General features: G+C 34.3%; 2 protein-coding genes across 2 annotated transcripts in view; one reads left to right on the forward strand and one right to left on the reverse strand.

Annotated features, from left to right (window-relative positions):
* Positions 1-899: 899 nt before the first annotated feature.
* Positions 900-14,516, reverse strand: LOC133173540 (uncharacterized). The gene is made up of 5 exons (XM_061308526.1): positions 14,197-14,516; positions 7,832-7,903; positions 6,089-6,203; positions 2,662-2,740; positions 900-1,089 (listed from the first exon to the last, which is right to left on the reverse strand). The coding sequence occupies exons 1-5, from the start codon at positions 14,485-14,487 to the stop codon at positions 1,011-1,013; spliced, it is 636 nt and encodes a 211-aa protein (XP_061164510.1). The 5' UTR covers positions 14,488-14,516; the 3' UTR covers positions 900-1,010.
* Positions 14,517-19,923: 5,407 nt separating this feature from the next.
* Positions 19,924-22,345, forward strand: part of LOC133173487 (E3 ubiquitin-protein ligase arih1l-like) — a 31,627-nt gene continuing 29,205 nt past the window's right edge. The window contains exons 1-2 of the mRNA XM_061308475.1: positions 19,924-20,394; positions 20,832-20,987. Of these exons, the coding sequence (XP_061164459.1) occupies positions 20,176-20,394; positions 20,832-20,987 (375 nt within the window). The 5' untranslated portion in view covers positions 19,924-20,175. The remainder of the gene's footprint in view (positions 20,395-20,831; positions 20,988-22,345) is intronic.

Consider the following 22,345-nt stretch of genomic DNA (forward strand, 5'->3'; position numbering starts at 1 on the left):
CCATAGCAACACCCTATTTAAAGAATTGAATTTGAATTTTTTGAAATGTGAAAATTAGGGTCACACCAACACCTTTAAAATTTGATCATCAGTTATATAGAAATATGCTTTTTAAAAAGATATGATAAGATTAAAACACTAAGAGAGTAAATTTAAAATCCCTTCGTGGTGATAAAACCATGGCAACCATTGCCAACCTATAAGAATCCTAGGTATATGTTACAAGGATCTTTTGTCTATTATTTTCTTGCATTTCAACCTATATTTGTTTTTATTCTTAACTGTATGACTTTATAAAATTAAATGAACAAAATTATTACTTTTGAATACTTTGTTTCCATAGTAACGTAAGTAATAGTTGATTTACCAAACATGTTAATCATGCATTTAAGACATCAGGCCTTCAACTTTCAGAAACAGTCATTGCCATTTGTTTGCTTTGCTGCAAACGTTAACTGTGGGACTATGAACATGTTGAAAAATGCCATTATTCAAACTTTAGGACATGTTGCTATGGTAACCATGACACGTAGCAACCAGTTTTTGCCTGATTTGAGTTTACAGTATCAAAGACATTTATCATAGAGAGTTTGGAGAAATTCTGAGACTATGCGTGCCACAGCTCCTATATAAAATTCAAGTCATTACAGAGAATGGCTCTTCAACTGTATGAGGAATTGTTCCTTTTTAATAAAATATCAAGCACCACAGTGTCCAATAGCTGGACAATAGTCCATTCTCTCTATTCCCATGAATTTTTTTCTCTTACAATGTAATATTATGACTTCACCCTTGACTTCTGTACGGTATATTTGACCTGGTCTATAAAAACACTTGTCCCTACAGAAAATGCAAAAAAAAATCTTATTTCATAATTTTAAAAAAAATTAATTTAAAACTTTTCTTAATTATTCATTTTTAATAAAATATCAAGCACCACAGGTCCAATAGTTTGACATTACTCCATTCTGTAACTACAAATTTTTATAATGGTTCCTCATAAGGCTCAATCATAAGTCCATCCTTAGAATTGAAATGTTTGTAATTATCCAATCTTGGTTTGGGCCACCAACAAAATATCGTTGAAATCTGAAAAAAAAATTCTGATATTAATTTCTTCTCTTCATAGCTTTGTTAACATTTGCTTGTTCCATACATGCAAATCCCTGGAACTGTGTACCGGTATGTAAAAAATACCCTCCCACTACTCTCGACAAAGGAGGAATTTGTTCACTTGGCCTTTGGCTCAGGTGAGAAAAATGTCTGGAAGTCAACAAGAACTGTCCAGAATGGACATATACACTCTGCTGGGTTTTTCAGAAAAAGTACCAAATCACTAAAATAATTTTATGGATCTAGAGAGTGTTCAAAATGTTAACAATGACAGTCAGAATTTAATTGCTCATTACATTTTTTAATGAATGATGAAATATGCCACATCCTAATAAAACATCTACTCCTTAATGGAAACTAGTGTACCAAGTTCGATGTCTGTTAAGTGTGTACCTGTAAACTGTAAAATGAAATCGAAAGGAAATGAAACAAAACCAAACTAACCCAAATGAAAACAAAATCGCAACCAAATGAACAGACCAACAGTCTTCATGTTTTAGATACTCGTAGCCTATCTAGCACTATGTAGCTGCTACAATCTTGGAAGCAGCCCTGGGTTGTGTTTTTTTTTTTAAATTCTCTACCCGCTAATTTGTTGAAACTGCAACACAATCAATAAATTAATTCGCTAGTGTACATTCTATAAATATTCATTTATTTTACAATTTTTTTTAATTTCTCAATTTGGCGTCACATTTCATGAAAAGGGGCAGTCCAGGCATGCTTAAATTTTGGTAAATGTTGATGAATATAAATTTTGTACTATCCCTATCTTCACACTTGCACAGTAGAAGTGAACAATATGTGAGTGTATCAAGGAGACATCTTTCGGTTATGTAAAACAAAAAGACGGACATACAAAACTTTATTCTCTATTCTTAAGAAGTGGTATTTGTTTTGGAAACAATCTTAAGCTTCAAAAAATGCAAAATGCACAGAATAAGATTCTTGAACACATTCTTGAACACTTTTCAACCAAGAAGATATGGTTCTCATTATATTGGAGAAGGGAGAAAATGTATGGCTTAACCAGGAATCGAACCTGGGACCCCTGCATCTCTAGTCAGGTGCTCTACCAACTGACCTACCCAGGCCAATATCCAAGGCCCAAATCGTTACATTCCTCCCTCCTTCAATTGACTTCGCCCTCAAAGACACAACCCAACATCTTATTTGCCCCTGGCAGGACTTTCACCTGCAAGTTGAGAGGTTGTCAACAGCATCAAATTATATAACAAGAAAGGAGAAAATGTTTGTCTAGGAATTGAACCCAGGAACCCTGCATCACTAATCAGGTACTCTACTAACTGAGCTACCCAAGCCCCTATCCAAGGCCAAAACTATTACAATATACAGTCAAACCTGTTTTAAGAGGCCACCTTTGGGAAGTTTGGAAACTGGTCACTTAAGAGGTGGCCTCTTATTCCAGTCTCCCCTTGAAATAACCAGTCAGTCAATAAATGAACAACATTGAACACTACACTTAAATTAATTAATAATCAGAGAATAAAATGGATAACAATTGTTATAAGATTTTGAAAAACTTACTGATAGTAATGAATAAAACGAAACTCATCCCAGTGAAGAAACAGCACAGTATCTAGTGACAGCTTTGAAAACCCTGTATCTACAAAAAAAAGAACATTAAATTTGTTTTAATATGCCTAGAACTTCATCCTGTATTTTAGCTAGTACTTCTAATAATGTAATACTGTGATTTCATGGTTATTCGTGGAACACCAATTTTCGTGGATTTCGTTGTTGAGTCTATCCACGAAAATCAAATGTTCATCGAAGTTTGGTGACTCCATTTTGATTTCTGATAAACCAAACCTATAACGACTTTCGTTAATATATGCGAATACCTCCCCCCTTTCCCCAACAGGTTTGCTTTATAAACGTATTTTATCATTTTTAAGAATATTTAAAGAGAGAAAAAATACTATTAGATATCTGGCAATTGTCTAAATATTCTGCACGGAGATAAACAAACAATACATAGAACTGTCAACTGTATACTGTGGTATAATACAAAGGATGATAGATAATCAGGTGTAAATGTGTAAATTTGTTATTCTCAAACAATCCAACAGTCCAACACCAATTATCACCTGCACAAAGAAAACACAAATTATTGTAAAATAAAAATTCTGGTAGAAATTATTAATTACTCTCTGTTCATAACTGGCTTAAATCAACACAATTTAATGTAATTTGACTTTGAAACATTTTTTTGTTAAACATGAGAAAACAGGTATGTATGTTGTGGAATTCCTGCCATTTCGATGCCCTTAAAGGCTTGTTGGTCATCCATTTTGCATGTTTAAGTGCTGAGTCGTATCCAGTGAGCATGGATATGATTGTTGGGAGATCTACAAACAAGGGGTCTGGATGTCACTTTCAAGTCCAGAAACAACATGCTGTGCATGTCAAAATAAGTCTCTAACACAGTTTTGTAAATTTAAGTACTTAATAATTTTTGTTAATTTTGCCACACTTAATTATTGTCCGTATGTGCGCCTAAAAGATAAAATTCAAATTGTCTTAATATTTAAAATGCTTGCACACCTTTTAACCGAAACGTAAAAGTTTATTTTAATTAATTGTTTTTAATAATCTGTTTCAATATCCGATATTTAGTTTGCCAATCGAGATCATAGTCTTACAATGGTATTTGGAATTCCTCACCCTTTATTGTTATACCATGTATACTGCATTGTAAACGCTTGAAGGTTCCGACTATTAAAAATACAGATGAGTAAAATATAAAGAATAAATTAAAGAGTTTTCATCTGTTAGTAATTCTTTTAAAATATCAATATACTCTTAACATTGTAAATGGCATGAAGATTCCCGCTGAAGCATACGGAGAGTAAACAAAAATGTAACAGTGACAATTTTTGTTGTTGTATGATCATTATCCATGAATTTACGTATCCTCGAAACAGTGAATTTTACTAAATCCATGAAAATTGATGCCCACGAATATAATGAAACCACAGTAACTTGTAGATCACACCACAATTTCAATAGCTGTTTCTCTTATTTCATTATTAAAGGAATGAATTTGAGTTACCCAATCTATATAATCTGGCAATTTGTGCTTTATAAACCATGAAGATATTCATAAAATAAGAGGCCCATAGGTCACATCACTCACCTGAGCACTTTGGTTAGAGAAAAGCAGAAATCAGTTACTGAAAAGTTTAAATACATAAGTGATCCAACCCTAACCCCAGTGTACAGTAAATGATTTGAACAAACCTGCTTACATATTAACATGACTAATTTTGCTTTACTGTTCTTGAGAAGAAGATTTTTATCGATTTTTTCCTATATATTTACATGTGAAACTTTGATAGCCTAATGTGGCCCCACGTGAGGATGTTTCTGTATTAATATGACAAATCATTGTTTAGCTGGTCATTAGAAGATTTTTTAAGATATTTCCTATATCCCTGTGTATAACTCTGATCCCCTGTTCTGGCCCCATCCTAACCCCAAGGGTCATGATTTGAATAAACTTGCACATACACAACATGAGGATGCTTCTATATTAATATGACTGATCATGGTTTTCCTGGTCCTCAGAAAATTTTTATATCCCCACTCCAAAGGAGGGGGGGGGGGATATATTGTTTTACCATTGTGTGTCTGTCTGTCTCTGTGTCTGTCTGTTATAAAATTTTGACATGGTTTTCTCAGCAACTCCCGGTATTCTTCGCAGATGCTTAAAATTTTAGCATATTCTTTGTTTTGGCATGCCATATGGTGGGATTCATTTTTGTACGAATCCAATGTCAACTTCCTGTTTATCCCTGGGTCTGTCCCTACCAAATTTCCCTTGAGTATCTTTTTTGGAATGTGTTTGTTTCTTGCTGTACTAGAGGGTACTTTTTCAAAAAATTAAAAGACATAAAACAAAGATATTATTTACCACAGCCTTATATAAAATCTGATTTCTGATTTTAGCCCCACCTAACCCCAGAGTCCATATTTTAAATAGGGTTGGATACCGTTAAGGATTAAACTGTGTGATACCATACTGGTATTTCTGAAATGATACTGTATTTTTTAACGATACAGTACTATACTTTGATGAATGAGAATGAGGGTTCATTTTATAACAAATGTGCTTTCCCTAATCACCAACCTTTCTATGTAATAATCTTTAATGAGCTTATAAACTATGTTTATATTTCAACCTTTTAATAAATGATCAACAAAACAAATAAAGTGAATCTCAAACAGCTCACCGCTTTACCCGGTTGCCAGGGCCCATTTGTTTGGTCGCACTACTAACGAAACATTACAAAATGGATAGAGATGCACATCACATTTTTGTGACAATTTGCCTTTTCAATTTACACTTATTAATAAGTTTTTATTAATAAAATTAAAACACAATCAATGTGAATGTATTTTAATTTTTAAAAAAATATACATATTGATTTACCCTGAATGTCGGCAGTCGAAAGCAAGTATTGTACTAAACATCCATTTCTTTAATTAGCATACCCTTTCTGTGCACGGAGATTTTGATTTTAGAAAGTCTGGAATCGTTTTTTCTAAATATCATTTTGAATGTATTAAAATGTTTCAAACATTAAGAAATACCGATATTAATTAGTACTGGTATTCAATGAAACGGTATTTTACTGGTATTTTTTAAGTAGGGTTACTATTCGGTATGGTGTTGGTACCGAGTACCGGTATCCAACGGTAATTTTGAATTAAGAAAAAGAATCAGCAGAACTTGGGAATGTTTGCATAATGATATGATACAGTATGGCCTTACTACTCTTGAAAAATTCTGATCCTCTAATTAGCCCCACCTCACCCCTTGGGGCCTTGATCTAAACAAACATGAATCAACACTACCTGAAGATGCTTACACATTAAGATTAATCATGACCCTGCTGTTCATCAGAAGTTGTAAAGCTGCATACTAAGATACATTAATATTCCAACTCACCTGGATTTTTTATTTCTTTAAATGTAATCCAATCAAATTTCTTAACAAGTGGATCCACTATAACAGGATGCACCCAAGAAGCTGTTACCAATTTGGTCTCCAAATGATTCAGAACCTGGAAAGGAACAAGTATTTGGCTATATTGCAATATATGACTAGCTCTAACTAGAGATATTGTGAGTGAGCTCACAAAATAATACTCCCCCTGCAATTTTTTAAAAGTGCCTATTTGCAGTTTTGAACATGACCTTGAACTTGCCAAAAAGACCATGGTTAAGAAAATGACACATCCTCTGGTCATATGTAATCTATGAGTCAGTGAAATATGAACATACAATGTTTCTTCATTAGAAAATCATAAATCTGTCATGAATTTACAATATTTCTGCCAGTGGTCTTGAACTTGTCACAATGACCTTGGGTCAAGATCATGACATACCCTCAAGTCCTAAACAAGCTTTGTACCTTCTAAGTATGAGCTTGTAATGATTCTCCATTACACACTGACAGTTATAGCCCGAAACAAGTTTTTTTAAAATAGTTTTTCTGCCAGTGACATTGAGCTTGCCAGAATGACTTTGGGTCAAGGTCAAGACACAACTTAAGGTTATAAACAATCTTTATACCAAGTAGCTTCCAATGTTTCTTCATAACAAAGTTATAGCCTGACAAGACTGCATGGACAGAAGGACAAAGTGATTCCTAAAAACTCCATTGAGGGGGTAAAAAAAAAAAATTTGATTTGTGGCAATCTACCATTTTCATCCCTTGTCTGCCAGAATTATAACTCCATAAAAGTTAAAATATTGTGTTTCTAATAGGGTTTTATCATTGTAGAGTGTTTATCTTAATGCAGTCAGATATAGGTAGGCATATAAGTAAGAGTGGGATTTGTTTCCTTTTATCATAATCCCTGCTTGAAGAGCACCCCCCCCCCCCCATTTAAGCAAGGGTATAGAGTGATGGGGCTGTCTGTCCTTCCACACATAATTCCATATGTCCGCAACACTTTGATGAGTTGCTGACAAGAGATGGGTACCCTTAAGGTTGTAGAAAGAATGACAGTGTCCATGCTTTGCAATGGGAAACCCCAAATATCTGTCCAATCAAAACATAAAATAGGAGACGCACAATGGCACTCTGTTATAAAGGTTCTGTCAATCTCATTAAATTTTATTCAGTGGTATAGGAGGAGTTGTGGATATGAGATGGTATAAGCTGAGTTGCATATCATAGGTACCCCCATATTATAGAAAGAATGCCAGTGTCATTTTTTGAGAAACTCCAAGTAAGTGTCTGATTGAATTTTAAAATAGCTCAGGAGATGCAAAATGCTACTATGAAATAGAGTGTAAGAGGAGTTGCAGCTAAGGGATGGGTACCCCAAAGTGTACCAGATGGGATGACATATGACACCCTCATCATAAAACATGCTCCACTTTTCAAGCATAGGGTATAATAACAAGGGGCATTGCAAAAGCAGAGCATCCCCTCACATAAGAGCACATGGATTCTGTTATAACTACTTCAGTTATGCACCCCACCAACCAATCCCCCCCCCCTCCCAACAACTTACACACTCACAAGTATTTACTATACGTATCCTCTCCAACTTTGTTGCGAGGGGATAAAAAATTAACACAATTATTATAGATTTTAAAAATGTTTTGCTTCTACATTATCAGAGGCTATGACGATAGTCAAATTGAGTCATATGACCATGTGTTCTTCAATGTACCATACCTCTTGGTCAATCATTCCCTGAAGTGTATCCAACTGTCTCTTTGCTATCAAATCTGAAACAATTGACATTGCCTGTAAAGAAAAGTTTGTTCATAGTTAATCTTCACTTAAAGTTGTGTTTCATAAGTAGAAAACATTAGTTCTTAAGAACTCTTATACACTAGTGAAAAATATTTTTAAGACATTAAAAATATCATTTTGTTAAAAAGGTTTAAATATATATCCTTTTCATTTTCAACCTAGGGTACCAGTCATTTTATCACAGCAATAAATGACCAAACATGGTACTGATTAACAAATACATGTACAATCAAACCTCATTATTTTGAAATCAATGGGACTGAAAACCAACAGGCCCATGGGCCACAATGCTTACCTGAATCCTTGGTCCTGCTGTTCTTCAGAGGAATATTTTTAGAAGCTACTCTTGAAAAAGAGTTCCTTGTAAATCTTTGATCTCCTAACTATACCTCCAACTCACCCTGGAGGGCCTTATCTAACCAAATTTGAAACTACTCTACTGAGGATGCCTCCACAGAAATATTACTAACCATGGTCCTGCTGTACTTCAGAAGATTTTCATGATTTAAAAGTTTTTTCCCCAGATAATAGCAAGGACAGGAAGCAGTGAAAAGTGCCACTTGAACAGAGGAATCTGTACAAATTTTTATGTGAAACTTTCCCAGAATACTCTCTCTACCACAATCCATGCTTTAATGACATATATAGCAGTACTTCCATTATCATAAAAGAAAGCTTAAATAAAAACAAAATATAATTGCATCTATCTACTCCTTGATGCCTTTGATTAAATAAACTTGCACTATTAAGGCTTTGTTTTGGAAGTGCAACTTGCATACAATGTCATGTGATGTCACAGTCTGGATCTCGTGCTGTTTGAAGAGGTGGATCATAGATAAACGTGTACATATTATAAATATGTAATATGGTCAAACCTGATTATCTCGAACTTAATGGGACCAAGATAAAACTTTGACGTATCCAAGGATTCAAGATATCAAGGGTAAAATACTTAAATAATACACAACAAATTCCACTTTAAAAATTCTGATTTTATTCTCTCTCATTAGACTGAGTAATGACTATATTTTATTCCACGCCAGTTAAAATTACGCACCATTCCACCAAACAAAGGGAAATTAAGCAGTATGAGTTCCCTCTCCCAAATGTTCAGTAAAAACCTACTGCATTTGGATGATTATCTCCTAGCTGTAGATCTGTAGCTCTCTAGTCGGAAAATATTGGGAAGGATGACCAGAGAGCTAAAGATAAAGTGCCCTGTATTGAAAAAAAGTGTATATTTATTATGCATAAAAAGTGCTCTGTTTCTCAGTTTATAAGTTGTCATCTCAAAATATTACTAACCCATGTGTTCCTCATTTACTCCTTCCATTTTGCCATTACTGCCATTTTGGATGACAAGACAATTTGGTCCAATGAGCTTTGAGCATGACAAACTTGTACAGTTTTGTTGTGGATGTAAAAGAATAAATATAAAATAATTCTAGAAGAGAAATAAATTTAGAAACAGCACACTTTTTTGTGCACAATAAATATATCCCCGAGTACCCAAACTCCGTCGCCATAAGCGGAAAACACCCTTGCGTTACTCTCAGAATTATTTTTTGACTTGTTTCTTGTTTGCTACACATAGTAATGAACTTAAACATTGTTTTTAGTGATATTAACAAAAAAGTGCAGTTATTGGGCTTATATAACACCACTAAATAGAATGTGTATCACATCCGTGTACATTACGTCCAATGAACCTTAACTCTGTCACCAGGGCCCTCTAAAATATTAAAGACAATTGTTTCCCCAGTTTATTTTTTTTTAAATACCTTTTTCTTAAATCTGTAAACATAAAAAATTGTTTTTAAGATTTAAAATAGTATTAAATTGTACTTAAAGAAAGACATCATCAATAGAAACAAATAATGTTAATAATATAACATATTTTATATGTAATAATGTCGCCCTAATGTTATCTCCTAAACTCATTAAACTCCTAATGAAAACATCAGCGAAATCCTGTGAACTTGACCCCTTACCTACACAACTATTAAAGCAGTGCATTGGGAGTTTCCTGCCGTTTATCACTTCAATCATAAACAAGTCGTTATCGGAATCTAACGTCCCTGGTGTCTTTAAGCAGGCAATTGTTCGACCGTTGATTAAAAAGCCAAGATTAGACAAAGATAATTTCAAAAACTATCGTCCTGTGTCGATCCTCTCGTTCGTTTCAAAAATACTTGAAAAGGTTGTAGCAAAACGAATCGACGCTCATCTGGAGATGTATCAACTGCATGACAATTTTCAGTCTGCGTACAGAACGGGACACTCCACAGAAACTGGCAGAAACTGCGCTTATGAAGGTTCACCATGACATCGTATGTGCACTTGACAAAAATTGCTGCGCTATTCTTGTTATGCTCGACCTATCTGCGGCTTTCGACGTAATAGACCACAACATCCTATTTCAACGTATGGACAATATGTTTGGAATTACCGGATCCGCACTGAAATGGATTAAATCTTACCTCAGTGACAGATATCAACGTGTTGCTGTTGGTTCATTGTTGTCGGACGCTTGTTTTCTAAAATTCGGTGTACCCCAAGGCTCGGTATTGGGTCCGAGACTCTATTGTCTATTCTCTAAACCCCTCAGCGAAGTCTGCAAACGTCATAAAATGACTTACCATATATACGCCGACGACACCCAGATATACATCATTGTTGAACCAAGTGATAATTGGACCGATGTGTCCCAAAGACTCTCATGCTGTTTATCAGACATACGTAGATGGATGAGTGCCAACCTTCTCAAACTCAACGAAGATAAAACTGAACTCATAGTCTTTGCACCGAAACATAGACTTAAAAATATGAAGAGTCTTGAGTTAGGATTCGGTGATTGTATCGTTAGTGATGCATCTTTTGTCAAAAATTTAGGTGTATTCTTTGACAAAACCCTCTCCATGGAAAAGCAATGTATCTCAATTTCACGTTCAGCATACATGAACAATCGCAAAATTGGCCACATCCGTCCGTTTATCAGTGACAAAGCATGTAAAGCTCTAGTGAATTCCTTAGTTACATCTAAACTAGATTACGGCAATGCATTGCTATATGGTGTTCATTCTCAACACATCGCCAAACTTCAGAGAGTGCAAAACACAGCCGCAAAACTAATCACACGTTCTAAAAGATCAGACCAAATTACTCCAACTTTGATCCATCTTCACTGGCTCCCAGTTCAATACAGGATCCAATATAAAATCCTTCTACACACTTTCAAAACCCTTCGTAGCCTATCCCCAGTCTACATGAGAGACATCATGACTGTTTATAACCCGCCACGATCACTACGTTCAGAATCCTCGCATCTTCTCCAGGTACCTCGGACACGCACGAAAACATACGGAGACCGTCGTTTAGACAAGGCCGCATCGAGTCTCTGGAACTCTCTGCCTTTTAAACTTAGAGAATGTATTTCATTGCCCAGTTTTAAAAAGGATCTTAAGACACATCTTTTCAAACTAGCTTTTAATTTGTGATTTCTTAATATAAATATGGCTTATATTTAGATAGAGACATTATGATTAATTTTATTCACATGTCTTTTTTATGTATTTTAAACATTGTCTCTTTTTATATATTTTAATTGTAAAGCGCTTTAGAGGACTCAAATTGATAGAGCGCTATATAAATTTTTATATTACTATTACTATCTCAACGTGTAGTGCATTAAGGCAAATGTAGACAAAATATAAAATATTTTTAGCTGTATTCAACATATATGGTATGTCAAGTTAAATCTTTGGATACGATCTTCATAAAAATGGCTGACATGTGAAAATGAGCATGTTAATGCACATATCGGAGATATCAATGGAATAGCACACAAGAGGCCCATGGGCCACATCGCTCACCTGAGCACTATGGCTAGGAAAAAGCAGAAATCAGTTCAGTCTTGAAAGGTTGAAAGAAAAGTTTAAATATAAAAGTGGTTTGGGGGGGGGGGGGGGGTCCATGAATTGAACAATTTGAATCTACATTATCTGAGGATGCTTCCATTTAAATATGCTTTGCTGTTCTTGAGTAGAAGATTTTTAAAGATTTAACCTACGTATTCCTATGTAAAACTTTGATCACCCGTTGTGGCCCCACCCGACCCCCAGGGGTCATGTTTGAACAAACTTGAATGTACACTATCTAAGAATGCTTCCATATAAATATGACCAATCATGGCTTTGCTGTTCTTAAAAAATAGTTTTTTTCAAAGATTTTTACTATGTGTTCCTACGTAAAACTTTGATCGCCCATTGTGGCCCCACCCTATCCCCGGGGGTCATGAGTTGAACAAATTTGAATGTACACTATCTGAGGATGCTTCCATGTAAATATGACCAATCATGGCTTTGCTGTTCTTGAGAAGAAGATTTTTAAAAAATTTTCCTATGTATTCCTATGTAAAACTTTGATCGCCCATTGTGGACCCATCCGACCCCGGGGGGTCATGATTTGAACAAACTTGAATCTACACTACCTGAGGATGCTACCATGTAAATATGACCAATCATGGCTTTGCTGTTCTTGAGAAGAAGATTTTTAAAGATTTTTCCTATATATTCCTATGTAAAACTTTGATCGCCCATTGTGGACCCACCCGACCCCCGGGGGTCATGAGTTGAACAAATTTGAATGTACACTATCTGAGGATGCTTCCATGTAAATATGACCAATCATGGCTTTGCTGTTCTTGAGAAGAAGATTTTTAAAAATTTTTCCTATATATTCCTATGTAAAACTTTGATCGCCCATTGTGGCCCCTTTTGACCCCCGGGGGTCATGATTTGAACAAACTTGAATCTACACTACCTGAGGATGCTACCATATAAATATGACCACTCATGGCTTTGCCGTTCTTGAGAAGAAGATTTTAAAGATTTTTCCTATATATTCCTATGTAAAACTTTGATCACCCATTGTGGCCCCACCCGACCCCCGGGGGTCATGATTTGAACAAACTTGAATCTACACTACCTGAGGATGCTTCCATATAAGTTTCATATTTTCAAGCACAGTGGTTCTTGAGAAGAAGATTTTTTAATGATGCCACTAATTTTTCACGAACTCTTAATTATCTCCCCTTGGAAGAAGGCGTGGCCCTTCATTTGAGCAAACTTGAATCCCCTTTACCCAAGGATACTTTGTGGCAAGTTTGGTTGAAATTGGCCCAGTGGTTCTGGAGAAGAAGTCGAAAATGTGAAAAGTTTACAGACGGACAGAAGGACAGACAGACGGACAGATGGACTACAGACAAAATGTGATCAGAAAAGCTCACTTGAGCCTTCAGCTCAGGTGAGCTAATAAGGGAAAAGGTGCTTACTAATTTCACATAAAATATGATAAATACAATAAATTAAGTATAATAGTATCTTGGCATTTGATTGTAGATTTTCAGCATGCAAAAAATGACATCACAATCACATTAGTTTACAAACAGTGCAGAGTTTCTCGAAAGTGACGGTGTTTGGCGATACACTTTTTTCAATGGATGCATTGTAGCTCTTAATCTGAGATTCCTCTGACTCTAAACCCTGCTTTTAAATTATCACATGTTCTGCCCTGCATGTCATAATATAAAAGCAGGGGTTAGGGTCAAAGGAATCTTGGATTATGTGCTCTTGGCCGTTCATCTTAATTATTTCAAACTAGCGAGCTACAGATCTACAGCTAATTAACTCCCAATCGGGGGATAAACCATCGTTTAGTGGGCTGTGACCAATCTGATAAATACTGATATCATGGATTTAGAACTTGTTAGATAGAATGTTCTATCGTTAAAAAATGATATTGTCCTACGGACCCGGTTTAACGATAGAATTCATTCCGTGTATTGGCAATGTTGTAAAATAAACACAGGCGATAACTTGTACTCTGTGCATTTTCTGTGAACAATCCAGAGAGTTCCGAATGTCAACATGGTGTTAAATTTGAAGCGAGGAAAAAACGTTTTGAAAATGAGTTGAATTTTCGTATTTATATGGGATATTTTTTAGGTTAAAAGACATATACCATCTCAAAAAGGTTTGTTATGATTAATTTGGTAGTTATTTTCAGTACAACTCCTTTTGTATTCTTCAAAATCATTTCGGAGTGGATCCACTCCGATTTGCTACATTGCAAGTATATGGGACGTATTCTAACTGTGGTGAGGGCTTGTCCTGAGTAACAGTTAGATTATTCTAACTAAGAACTTGTTAACTCCTCGACCAGACGGTAGCACCTTAAAAATTTAATAAAAATAAAGAAAACTAAAAATAAATATTAGTATGCACCTGCTCACATCCTTGCAATGTTTCTTTAAACTTGAAATCAGGGTGTTCCAGTTTGAAAATCAATGCTCTTATTCGTCCTATTATATAATCCCCAAAGCGGGGTGCTATAAACTTTTGTTTAGGATCACAAATTAGTTCACGGACTGTTAAAAATCTTGAAGATATGTAAATTGCTGAACATCCGTTGAGTGTGAAGTTATTTCCATTTTTACCATGGTCAAATGTTCTGTGATTGAGGAAATTTCTGTTACATAGGGTTGACAGGGGTCTTGCAAGTTTCTTCGATATCATTTTCTGTGTCCATTGAAATACGAACCCGATGTAATATCGTGTGGAACATTTTAGAGCATACTAAAAACCTGATATAATACCAAAGACCCGCAGGGTCGACATCTGGCTCAACAGGTCTCTGAAAAGGGAGTGCGGGAGAGTCTTGGAGTACACCCCTCCCTCTAAGCCACAATTTATTTAAAATAAAAAAGTACTATTTTCTGAACAAAATTACTCTTTAAGTTTTGTGGTGGATATAGTAAGTACTATGTACTTAGTTTTAGATCCATTTAAAGTCCTAGAGATGCGCGATTTTATCGGTATACCGGTATATCGTGATTTTTTTTTTGTGTGATTTTTTTTCTTTTTTTTTTTAACATATCATGATACGGAGACAATAATACCGGTATTTGGTACATAATTATAAATTCAAAAACATTACTCATTTATCATGTTTATTTGTTCGAACTATTAAATAAAAATTACAGGAAGTGTACAAAAAAAAATGTTGAAAAAAGTTAAACTACGGCATCCAAACATGCTTTATATTATATAGGCCTAACTAAAATTGAAAAAAAAGTTAAGTTATATTTTAACAACATGTATTTGTAAGAAAAATTATGGAAATTCATTTGAAATTGTAGCAAAAATTCCAAATAAAAATATCATGATTTTACCGCGATATTCCAGGAAAAAATCGTGATATATCACGATACGAAATTTTTGGCGATACCCATTCCTAGAAAGTCATCTGCTGTACGTATTATAAAATGCGTTTGTAAAAACATTATAGTTCTATATGTTCAAACAATAAAGTGTTGTCTTTGTATGTTAGTACACCGGGGAATTAACGTTGCGACTGTTGCAGAAAAAAAAATACATAACCTGCATAAACATGGTAAGCAGGTTATATAATTTTTTCTGCAATAGCTGCATGCAATTCTAATTCTCGTACTAACAAACAAAGAAAGTATTTTATTGTTTATATTTCTAGATGTATATATAATCATATAAGTAGGTTTTTAAAAGTAACTTAAATATTGTATTATTGCAATGTGCGTCAAATGCCGGGGGGGGGGGGGGTACAATGAGTCTTTCTCTAACTTCTCTGCACATTTTCACAAGTTTGCCTATGTTTGACCGTACAGCAACAGAAAGTGGGGGGGGGGGGTGTATTCTTACAAAATGTAATAACGACGCAAAATGTAATAAACTGGGATTATTACATTTTGCGTTATAATATATTTTGTGTCGAGATCAACGTTGTTTTTAACAAAATGCGTAGAGGTCAACGCAAAATATAATGCAAAATTAAAAAAACCCACACTTTTTGGATATTTACATTTTGCGTGATTACATTTTGCATCAACGCGGAATGTGGAATGATTAATGGTCGCATACTATCTTTACAAAAAAATTATAATTAAAACAAGCTCGTCGTTGTGTTTTTAAGAAGTTTCCTAAGAGAGGAAAGCTTTGTTTGCCTCACTTGGGATTAAGATAGTCCAAAGATAGCTTGATAAGCATGCCTGTTGGTTTCATATTAAAATCAATGAATACTCTTATCAATAATTATCAACTTTACGAGATGTAAACGCTATTTCATTGTGTGAAGTTTCCCTGATACTGACTCCTTTTATAATAAGAAATAACGTCGATATAAAGTTAATAATTATTGATAATTTGTCGATTTTAATTAAAAACCTGCTAGATTAGGGTTCTTTCCCCCAAAGTTGTTGCCATTGTTGCTTGCGTCACTCTTAGAGGACTATCAATGGTTTGTTTAAAATTTGCACTTCTATCGAGTTCACCCCAGATCGTCTTGGCATGCGGTTTGACAGACTTTGGCGTGATCATCAAACTTTTAATTATTACATAGAATAAAATAAGTCGAAACGTAATAGGAAACTAATCTACGCTAGGTAATTAGGATAACGGTACGATTATCTCTGAAAGTAGAATTTCCTTGAAAATGAAGAAATACTGTATGGTTTTATTTTTTCCCAAGTACTCGAATACTGATTTAGTTACTGCATTTCATTTCCGAAATTTTGCATTGCATTTCCGACATTTTTTGACTTCATTTCCAACATTTTTTAAAATTCATTCCCGACATTTATTTTTTTTACATTTGCGGATTTTTTTTAAGATACCTTTCTGGCAATTTAATGTGAACCAAGTAGTGGGAAATAGAATTTGAACAGGATATAATTATTACATGTATTCTAAACTCCTTTTTTTCCGATTAAAAACATTATAATACATGCAGCACTAAATCTAGTAAATAGTTTTGCATAAAATAAATAAGCATACCATTTTTGTTCACCAAATTTAATGTCCACTGAAAATGCTGAATTATATAACTCTGACTGCACCGAAAAACAGAATTCCCTTAACTCTGATTACTTTATTTCCTAAAAGATAGTTTCTGTGTCTTATAAATTCCATCTTAACCTACAGCGCTGTATCTGACCTCAAACTCAATCTGATTATCTTGATTTGAAAAGGAGATGAGCAAAAGTTCACAACACTTACATGTGTCCGAGGATAAAATCATCATAAGATTCTTTAAAAGCTAAACAGAACTTATTACAATTGTATTTGGATATCAATGAATTATTCTTGATTTATTCTTTGAAATTTTTTATAAGGGAAGTTTCAATTCTGTTTTCTTTGGCGGAAAAGTACTTTTATAAAAAATGTCAAAAATTCAAAATATCGGAAATGAAAAGTTCAATATTTAAAAAAAAAAATCCGGAAATGAAATGCAGCCGATTTAGTATTCGACCTTTCCATGCTTTCGACGAGAAGTCGAGTAACCGCGATTAAAAATTACTCCTTTACAACCTAAAAATAACAATTAATTATTACAGCTTTTATCAAGTTTACGTCTGGAAATAGCAAATATTTAAAAATATTCAGTTTTAAACATGCTTTAAGGAAATTGTTAATCGATATAACAATATTATAAGATTTTTTTCTTTTCAAAAGGTTTGTTATAGGCTCACACGCATTTTTCATACTATATATTATAGTTATCATATCTTTGAAAATATTACGGAAAAAAGATTTTTTTGTAAATAATTGGAAATATTCATTTGTCTCTTTAAAATTATTGATAATAACTTGGAATAACTATCTGTCTGTTCAACTTATTGTCTGACGAGATGGCGTCAGACAGTACTAGATTTAGGAGGATTTAGCCAAGGCTTGTTGGTCAAGTCGTTCAATAGAATCCGTGTGATAACTTGATCTTGGAAACTTCATACTATCTTAACTATCAATTGGAGAGTATGAGGAGTAAAAGAAACATGCTGAACACCCAAACAAGCCAGAGCATTGGAGCTGATGTCATTATTTTCACATTATACATTACAAGTTACATAACATTTGGCCATTCTCGAATGCATCATTCATGTCCAGCAAAACAGAAGGAATGAAGCTGGCCAGGTCAACACTTGTCGATTATCTTTATCAAATTAACTAATGGATGTTTATTTCCAATGCATACTAAGTCTCTTTACCTTAACTCTACACATACTCATAACTTGCAGACGTTTGATGTATTGATAGTTAAAAAAAATATCAAAGTGAAGGATACATGTTGAATATTCTTTTACTAACTTAAATGCAAAGATGTAAGCTCCTTGGTAACATGTTCATTTTTGAAAAATAAAACATTTCTTAATTATCAAAATTGTTCACCAATTGATGTTTAGATTTTTATGTGTTGTAACTTTTTCTTTCAAAAGCACTGGTTGTATCTTTGTATCCATGAACAGACCCGTTTGAAGAAATTTTAGATTTTTTTTCAGTTTAGGGTGGACCCTGGACAAGCATAAAATAGCTATGTGTAAATCGGCAAAATTATTGGGGGCACGGCCGGTACCCCCCCCCTCCCGGTTCCTACAACCATGAAAAAAAGAAATTACAAGTAATATAGTGTACATGTTGATAGAATAATTTTATGTCCAAGTTTTTAATTTTATGTTGATGGAACTGAATTGAACTTTTCTTGTTTCCTAGCAAAATAATTCATTTCATGACTCAAAGTCAAGTTGATTACACTGTATTTTTACTTTTCTTGATTCTTCACTTAAAAATAAATTTGCTCAACTCAGACAAACTTTTTAGGAAAGCTAATACTTGTTCAATTTAGTTTTGTTCTTGTGTACAATTGAACCCGATATTTGTTGAAGTCCTGAAAAAATCTTGTTTTACTGAAAAAAAAATGGTAACGGGACGTTTCGCCCCTATTGACGGTTCGCGCCGAGACCATTCGCCCTCAAAGACCTTTCGCGCCTAAAGACCATTCGCGCCGAATTTAATCTACAGTGTCTATAACGATATATTACGATGTTTTAAGATAAATATTTATACATAAGGTTAATATTGATTTTATCAAAAAAATGTTTTAAAGTTACTAAAAAAGTTTTCATGCTTAAATTGTTGAAAATAGGCTTATACCATAATTAAATGTATAATTATCCATGTGCAGATATAATTATGTTTATTCAGCAATCATAATTCTCTGATTCAGTTTTGTAATTAAGGTGTTATAACTATAATTTGGAGACTCTCCATGTCAAGATAAAGAGGAGAATTAAAATTGTGAGACGGGTGTCAAGTTCATTTTACCGTTGCTCTATAGGATGCACACTGACTCCAATTTTCTTTGTGATTTTGAGTAATGCTATATAAGTACTTATCAAAAATATACTTCTCAACAGGAGCTCATAAAAAAAATCAGGTCTGACAATTTCTTTTTTTTCTTCTTTTTTTTTTTAAATTTTAGTATGGTTATGGGCGGGGGAGGGGGGGGGGTATGTAGCTTGATATAGAGATAGATTCTCAGTTTTCATTCTCTACAGGTGTATTTTGGTATGCATCATCTATTAATATTTCCCCCATACAGGCAAAATTATCTGATTCAGATCTTCAGAGTGTCGCGTCTTTAGTATATTGATTGAACCAATAGACTGGATTAATATAACACAGTAAAAAAGTTATTAAGAAGTTAATAATTGCTGTTAACAATTGATATTTACCGCATAATTAATTAATTGGTCTTCGGCGCGAACCGTGGGGGCGAAACGTCTCAGCGCGAATGGTCTTTTGGGGCGAACCGTCCCGCACTCAAAAAAAATCTCCTATAGAAATAGCAAAACACTTTTGAGGTTTTGTTCATTATAGTAAATTATTTAACCAAACTGGTGTCCTCATATATTGGGAAAGAAAGTTTATGGGATAAAAATCATGTTTCGCCTTGAACAGCTGTTGAATATTCCCTTTTGCTGCAAACAGTAATCTCCATTCTAATCTGGAACACCTCGGGTCTTTCACAGGTCACATTGATACACTGTGAAAGGCCCGAGGTGTTCTGGATGCCATTCAACAATTTCCCACAATTCATTTCGTTATTGAAAAAAAATCGGAGATGATGTCATTTTCGTAAACTTAACCTCTTATTGATAGAAATGTGTTGGATATGATTTGTTTTTAATGAATTACACTTTTATTTCATGCTGGAAAGACTAAATGGTATCCCTATCTCTGCAAACTGGAAATCCAAGGTAACGTCGAATCTGCAGATTGTGACGTCACAGTAGTAAATACGACAGACTTTATTTTGGTCCTGTACAAAGCATACAGACCCTATTGGGAATAATTGCTAGATTTATAAAAGTAGTATCTAGTCCATAAACAAGAATGGATAGTGATGATGGTTTTATGGACTACGATGACCAGTCAGGGGACGAAGAAATTAGCGAAGAGGACGACGACTTTGTAGAAATGGGCCTCGAAGCCGAACCAAGTACAACACAAGACAAACGAGAGGCAGAAGATTTTGCGTATGAAGTACTGCCAGCAGATCAAATAGTTCAGTTTATGGTGGATTGTATAAAAGAAGTCAACGCTGTTGTTCAGGTGAAAATCACAATACATGATATAGCCTTCAGTACATAATTAAAGCCGTACACCAACAGGTGCAAGTTTAATCATTAATGTACATATCATGTAAAAAGGAGGGGAAAAAAATGAATAAATTTAAAAAAAAACTGGGGAATTCATGACTTACAGGAATTTATTTTTTTAGGAATTCATTTAATTTTTTTGTTGAATGTATTTTTTAAAATTTAATTACAGTTGAACTTCATTATCTCGAACACCTCAGTGTTCAATATCTCAGTGATATCCCATATCTGGGATATGTTGATGTGAGTTGGTAGTCCTAACCACTTATTCTTTTATGATTTTTATCCTGGTTATAATGAAGTTTAAACCTGGTCCCGTCGAGTTCGAAATAATGAGGTTTGACTGCTTTCGCCTTTGAATTAATGGGGAAATTTTTTTTTTTAATCCAGATTCCTTCAACAGTTACCAGAATTTTATTAAATCATTTTAAATGGGACAAAGAAAAGTTAATGGAGCGATACTATGATGGTGATCAGGATCGTTTATTCTCAGAAGCGCATGTTGTAAGTCCCCACCGAAGACCAGACACAGGAGCCAGACCCAAGGTTTGTAAACTGTGTACACTAGTAAATTATACTATGCAGTCTGTCCAAGTCTGTAAAAGGATGACTGCACTTAATGAATATGAAGTTTTCCACAAATTCAACTTTCAAACATGACAAATGAGGGCTTTTCTTTTGATTACAAGAATGCTCAACATTTGAATTGCAACTTTACACATTAAATTACAATAAATAAAAGTTTGTATATGTGAAGAGCAAACCATTTTTATGGGTCAATCTCCATATGATAATGAGGACACCTAATTTTTTTCCAACTATAAATTTATTTCTACCTTCTCCCCAATTTTTTTTATCCTGAGATGGGAGAGGGCAAGCTAACATTTTTTTTTTTGAAGATGGCCTCAGGTAACTTTGTTAATACCAAAATCCGCCATGTGCTTCACCAACTGAGCAACTGCTCAACAATTTCTTGATGAGTGACAAGATTTTAGTTTTTGGAGCATGTCCATTTCTAACTTCTAACATTTTTAACATTCATAACTGTAAGTCCTTCAGTAACCAAACTTGCATGGATAATGCATCTAGGGATGCATACTTCCAAACATGCTTTGGATGCTGGATCTGACCTACATTTTCCAAATGAATAACCAGGTTAAAGTTTTTGGAGCAGGTCCATTCCCTAATAACTAAAGTCCTTTAGTGACCAAACATGCATGGATGGTGTATCTTAGGATGCATACTACCAGACAATCTTCAGATGGTGAATATGACATTTTTCCAGATGAGTGACTTGGTTAAAGTTTAAGGCAAGTCCATTTCCAAGTAACTAGAAACCCTACCTGGACAAAACTTGCATAGATGATGCATTATACTACCAGATTTGCTTTAGGTGATAGATCTCACCTACATGGATGATTGAATAGGTAAAAGGTTTTGAAGCAGGTCCATTCCTTTATAGCTATAAGCCTTATTGTCACTGAACTTGCATGGATGATGTATCTAGGGATGCTCATTACCAAGATGCTGCTGACCTATATTTCCAGATGAGTTTCAAAGTTATTTATATATTTTATTTTTGCAAGCATGTTTTATCTTTTTTAAACCTTTTAAGCTCTAAACATAATATTTTGTATATAAGCTACTGTAGATTCCTTATTTTTCGTTAGTACTTATCACGAATTGGCTCTTTAACGTCAAATCGTGAGAACAATAATTCACAAGTGGATGGTTGATCAAGGGATTTTACATTGATTTCAGCACCATAAAAAGTAAAAGCAAGTAATTTTATTTGGTGAGTGGTGCTTCTCGCATAATTACGCAATAATTAATTCCTTGCATATATTTAGGAATCTACAGTATATAGTTAAACAGTGAGCATGGAAACAATTTACAGAATCTAT

This window comes from Saccostrea echinata, unplaced genomic scaffold, assembly GCF_033153115.1.
Source record: "Saccostrea echinata isolate AGI-Se365-2 ecotype Australia unplaced genomic scaffold, CSIRO_AGI_Sech_v1 ptg000002l, whole genome shotgun sequence".
In the NCBI taxonomy this organism is placed as follows: Eukaryota; Metazoa; Mollusca; class Bivalvia; order Ostreida; family Ostreidae; genus Saccostrea; species Saccostrea echinata.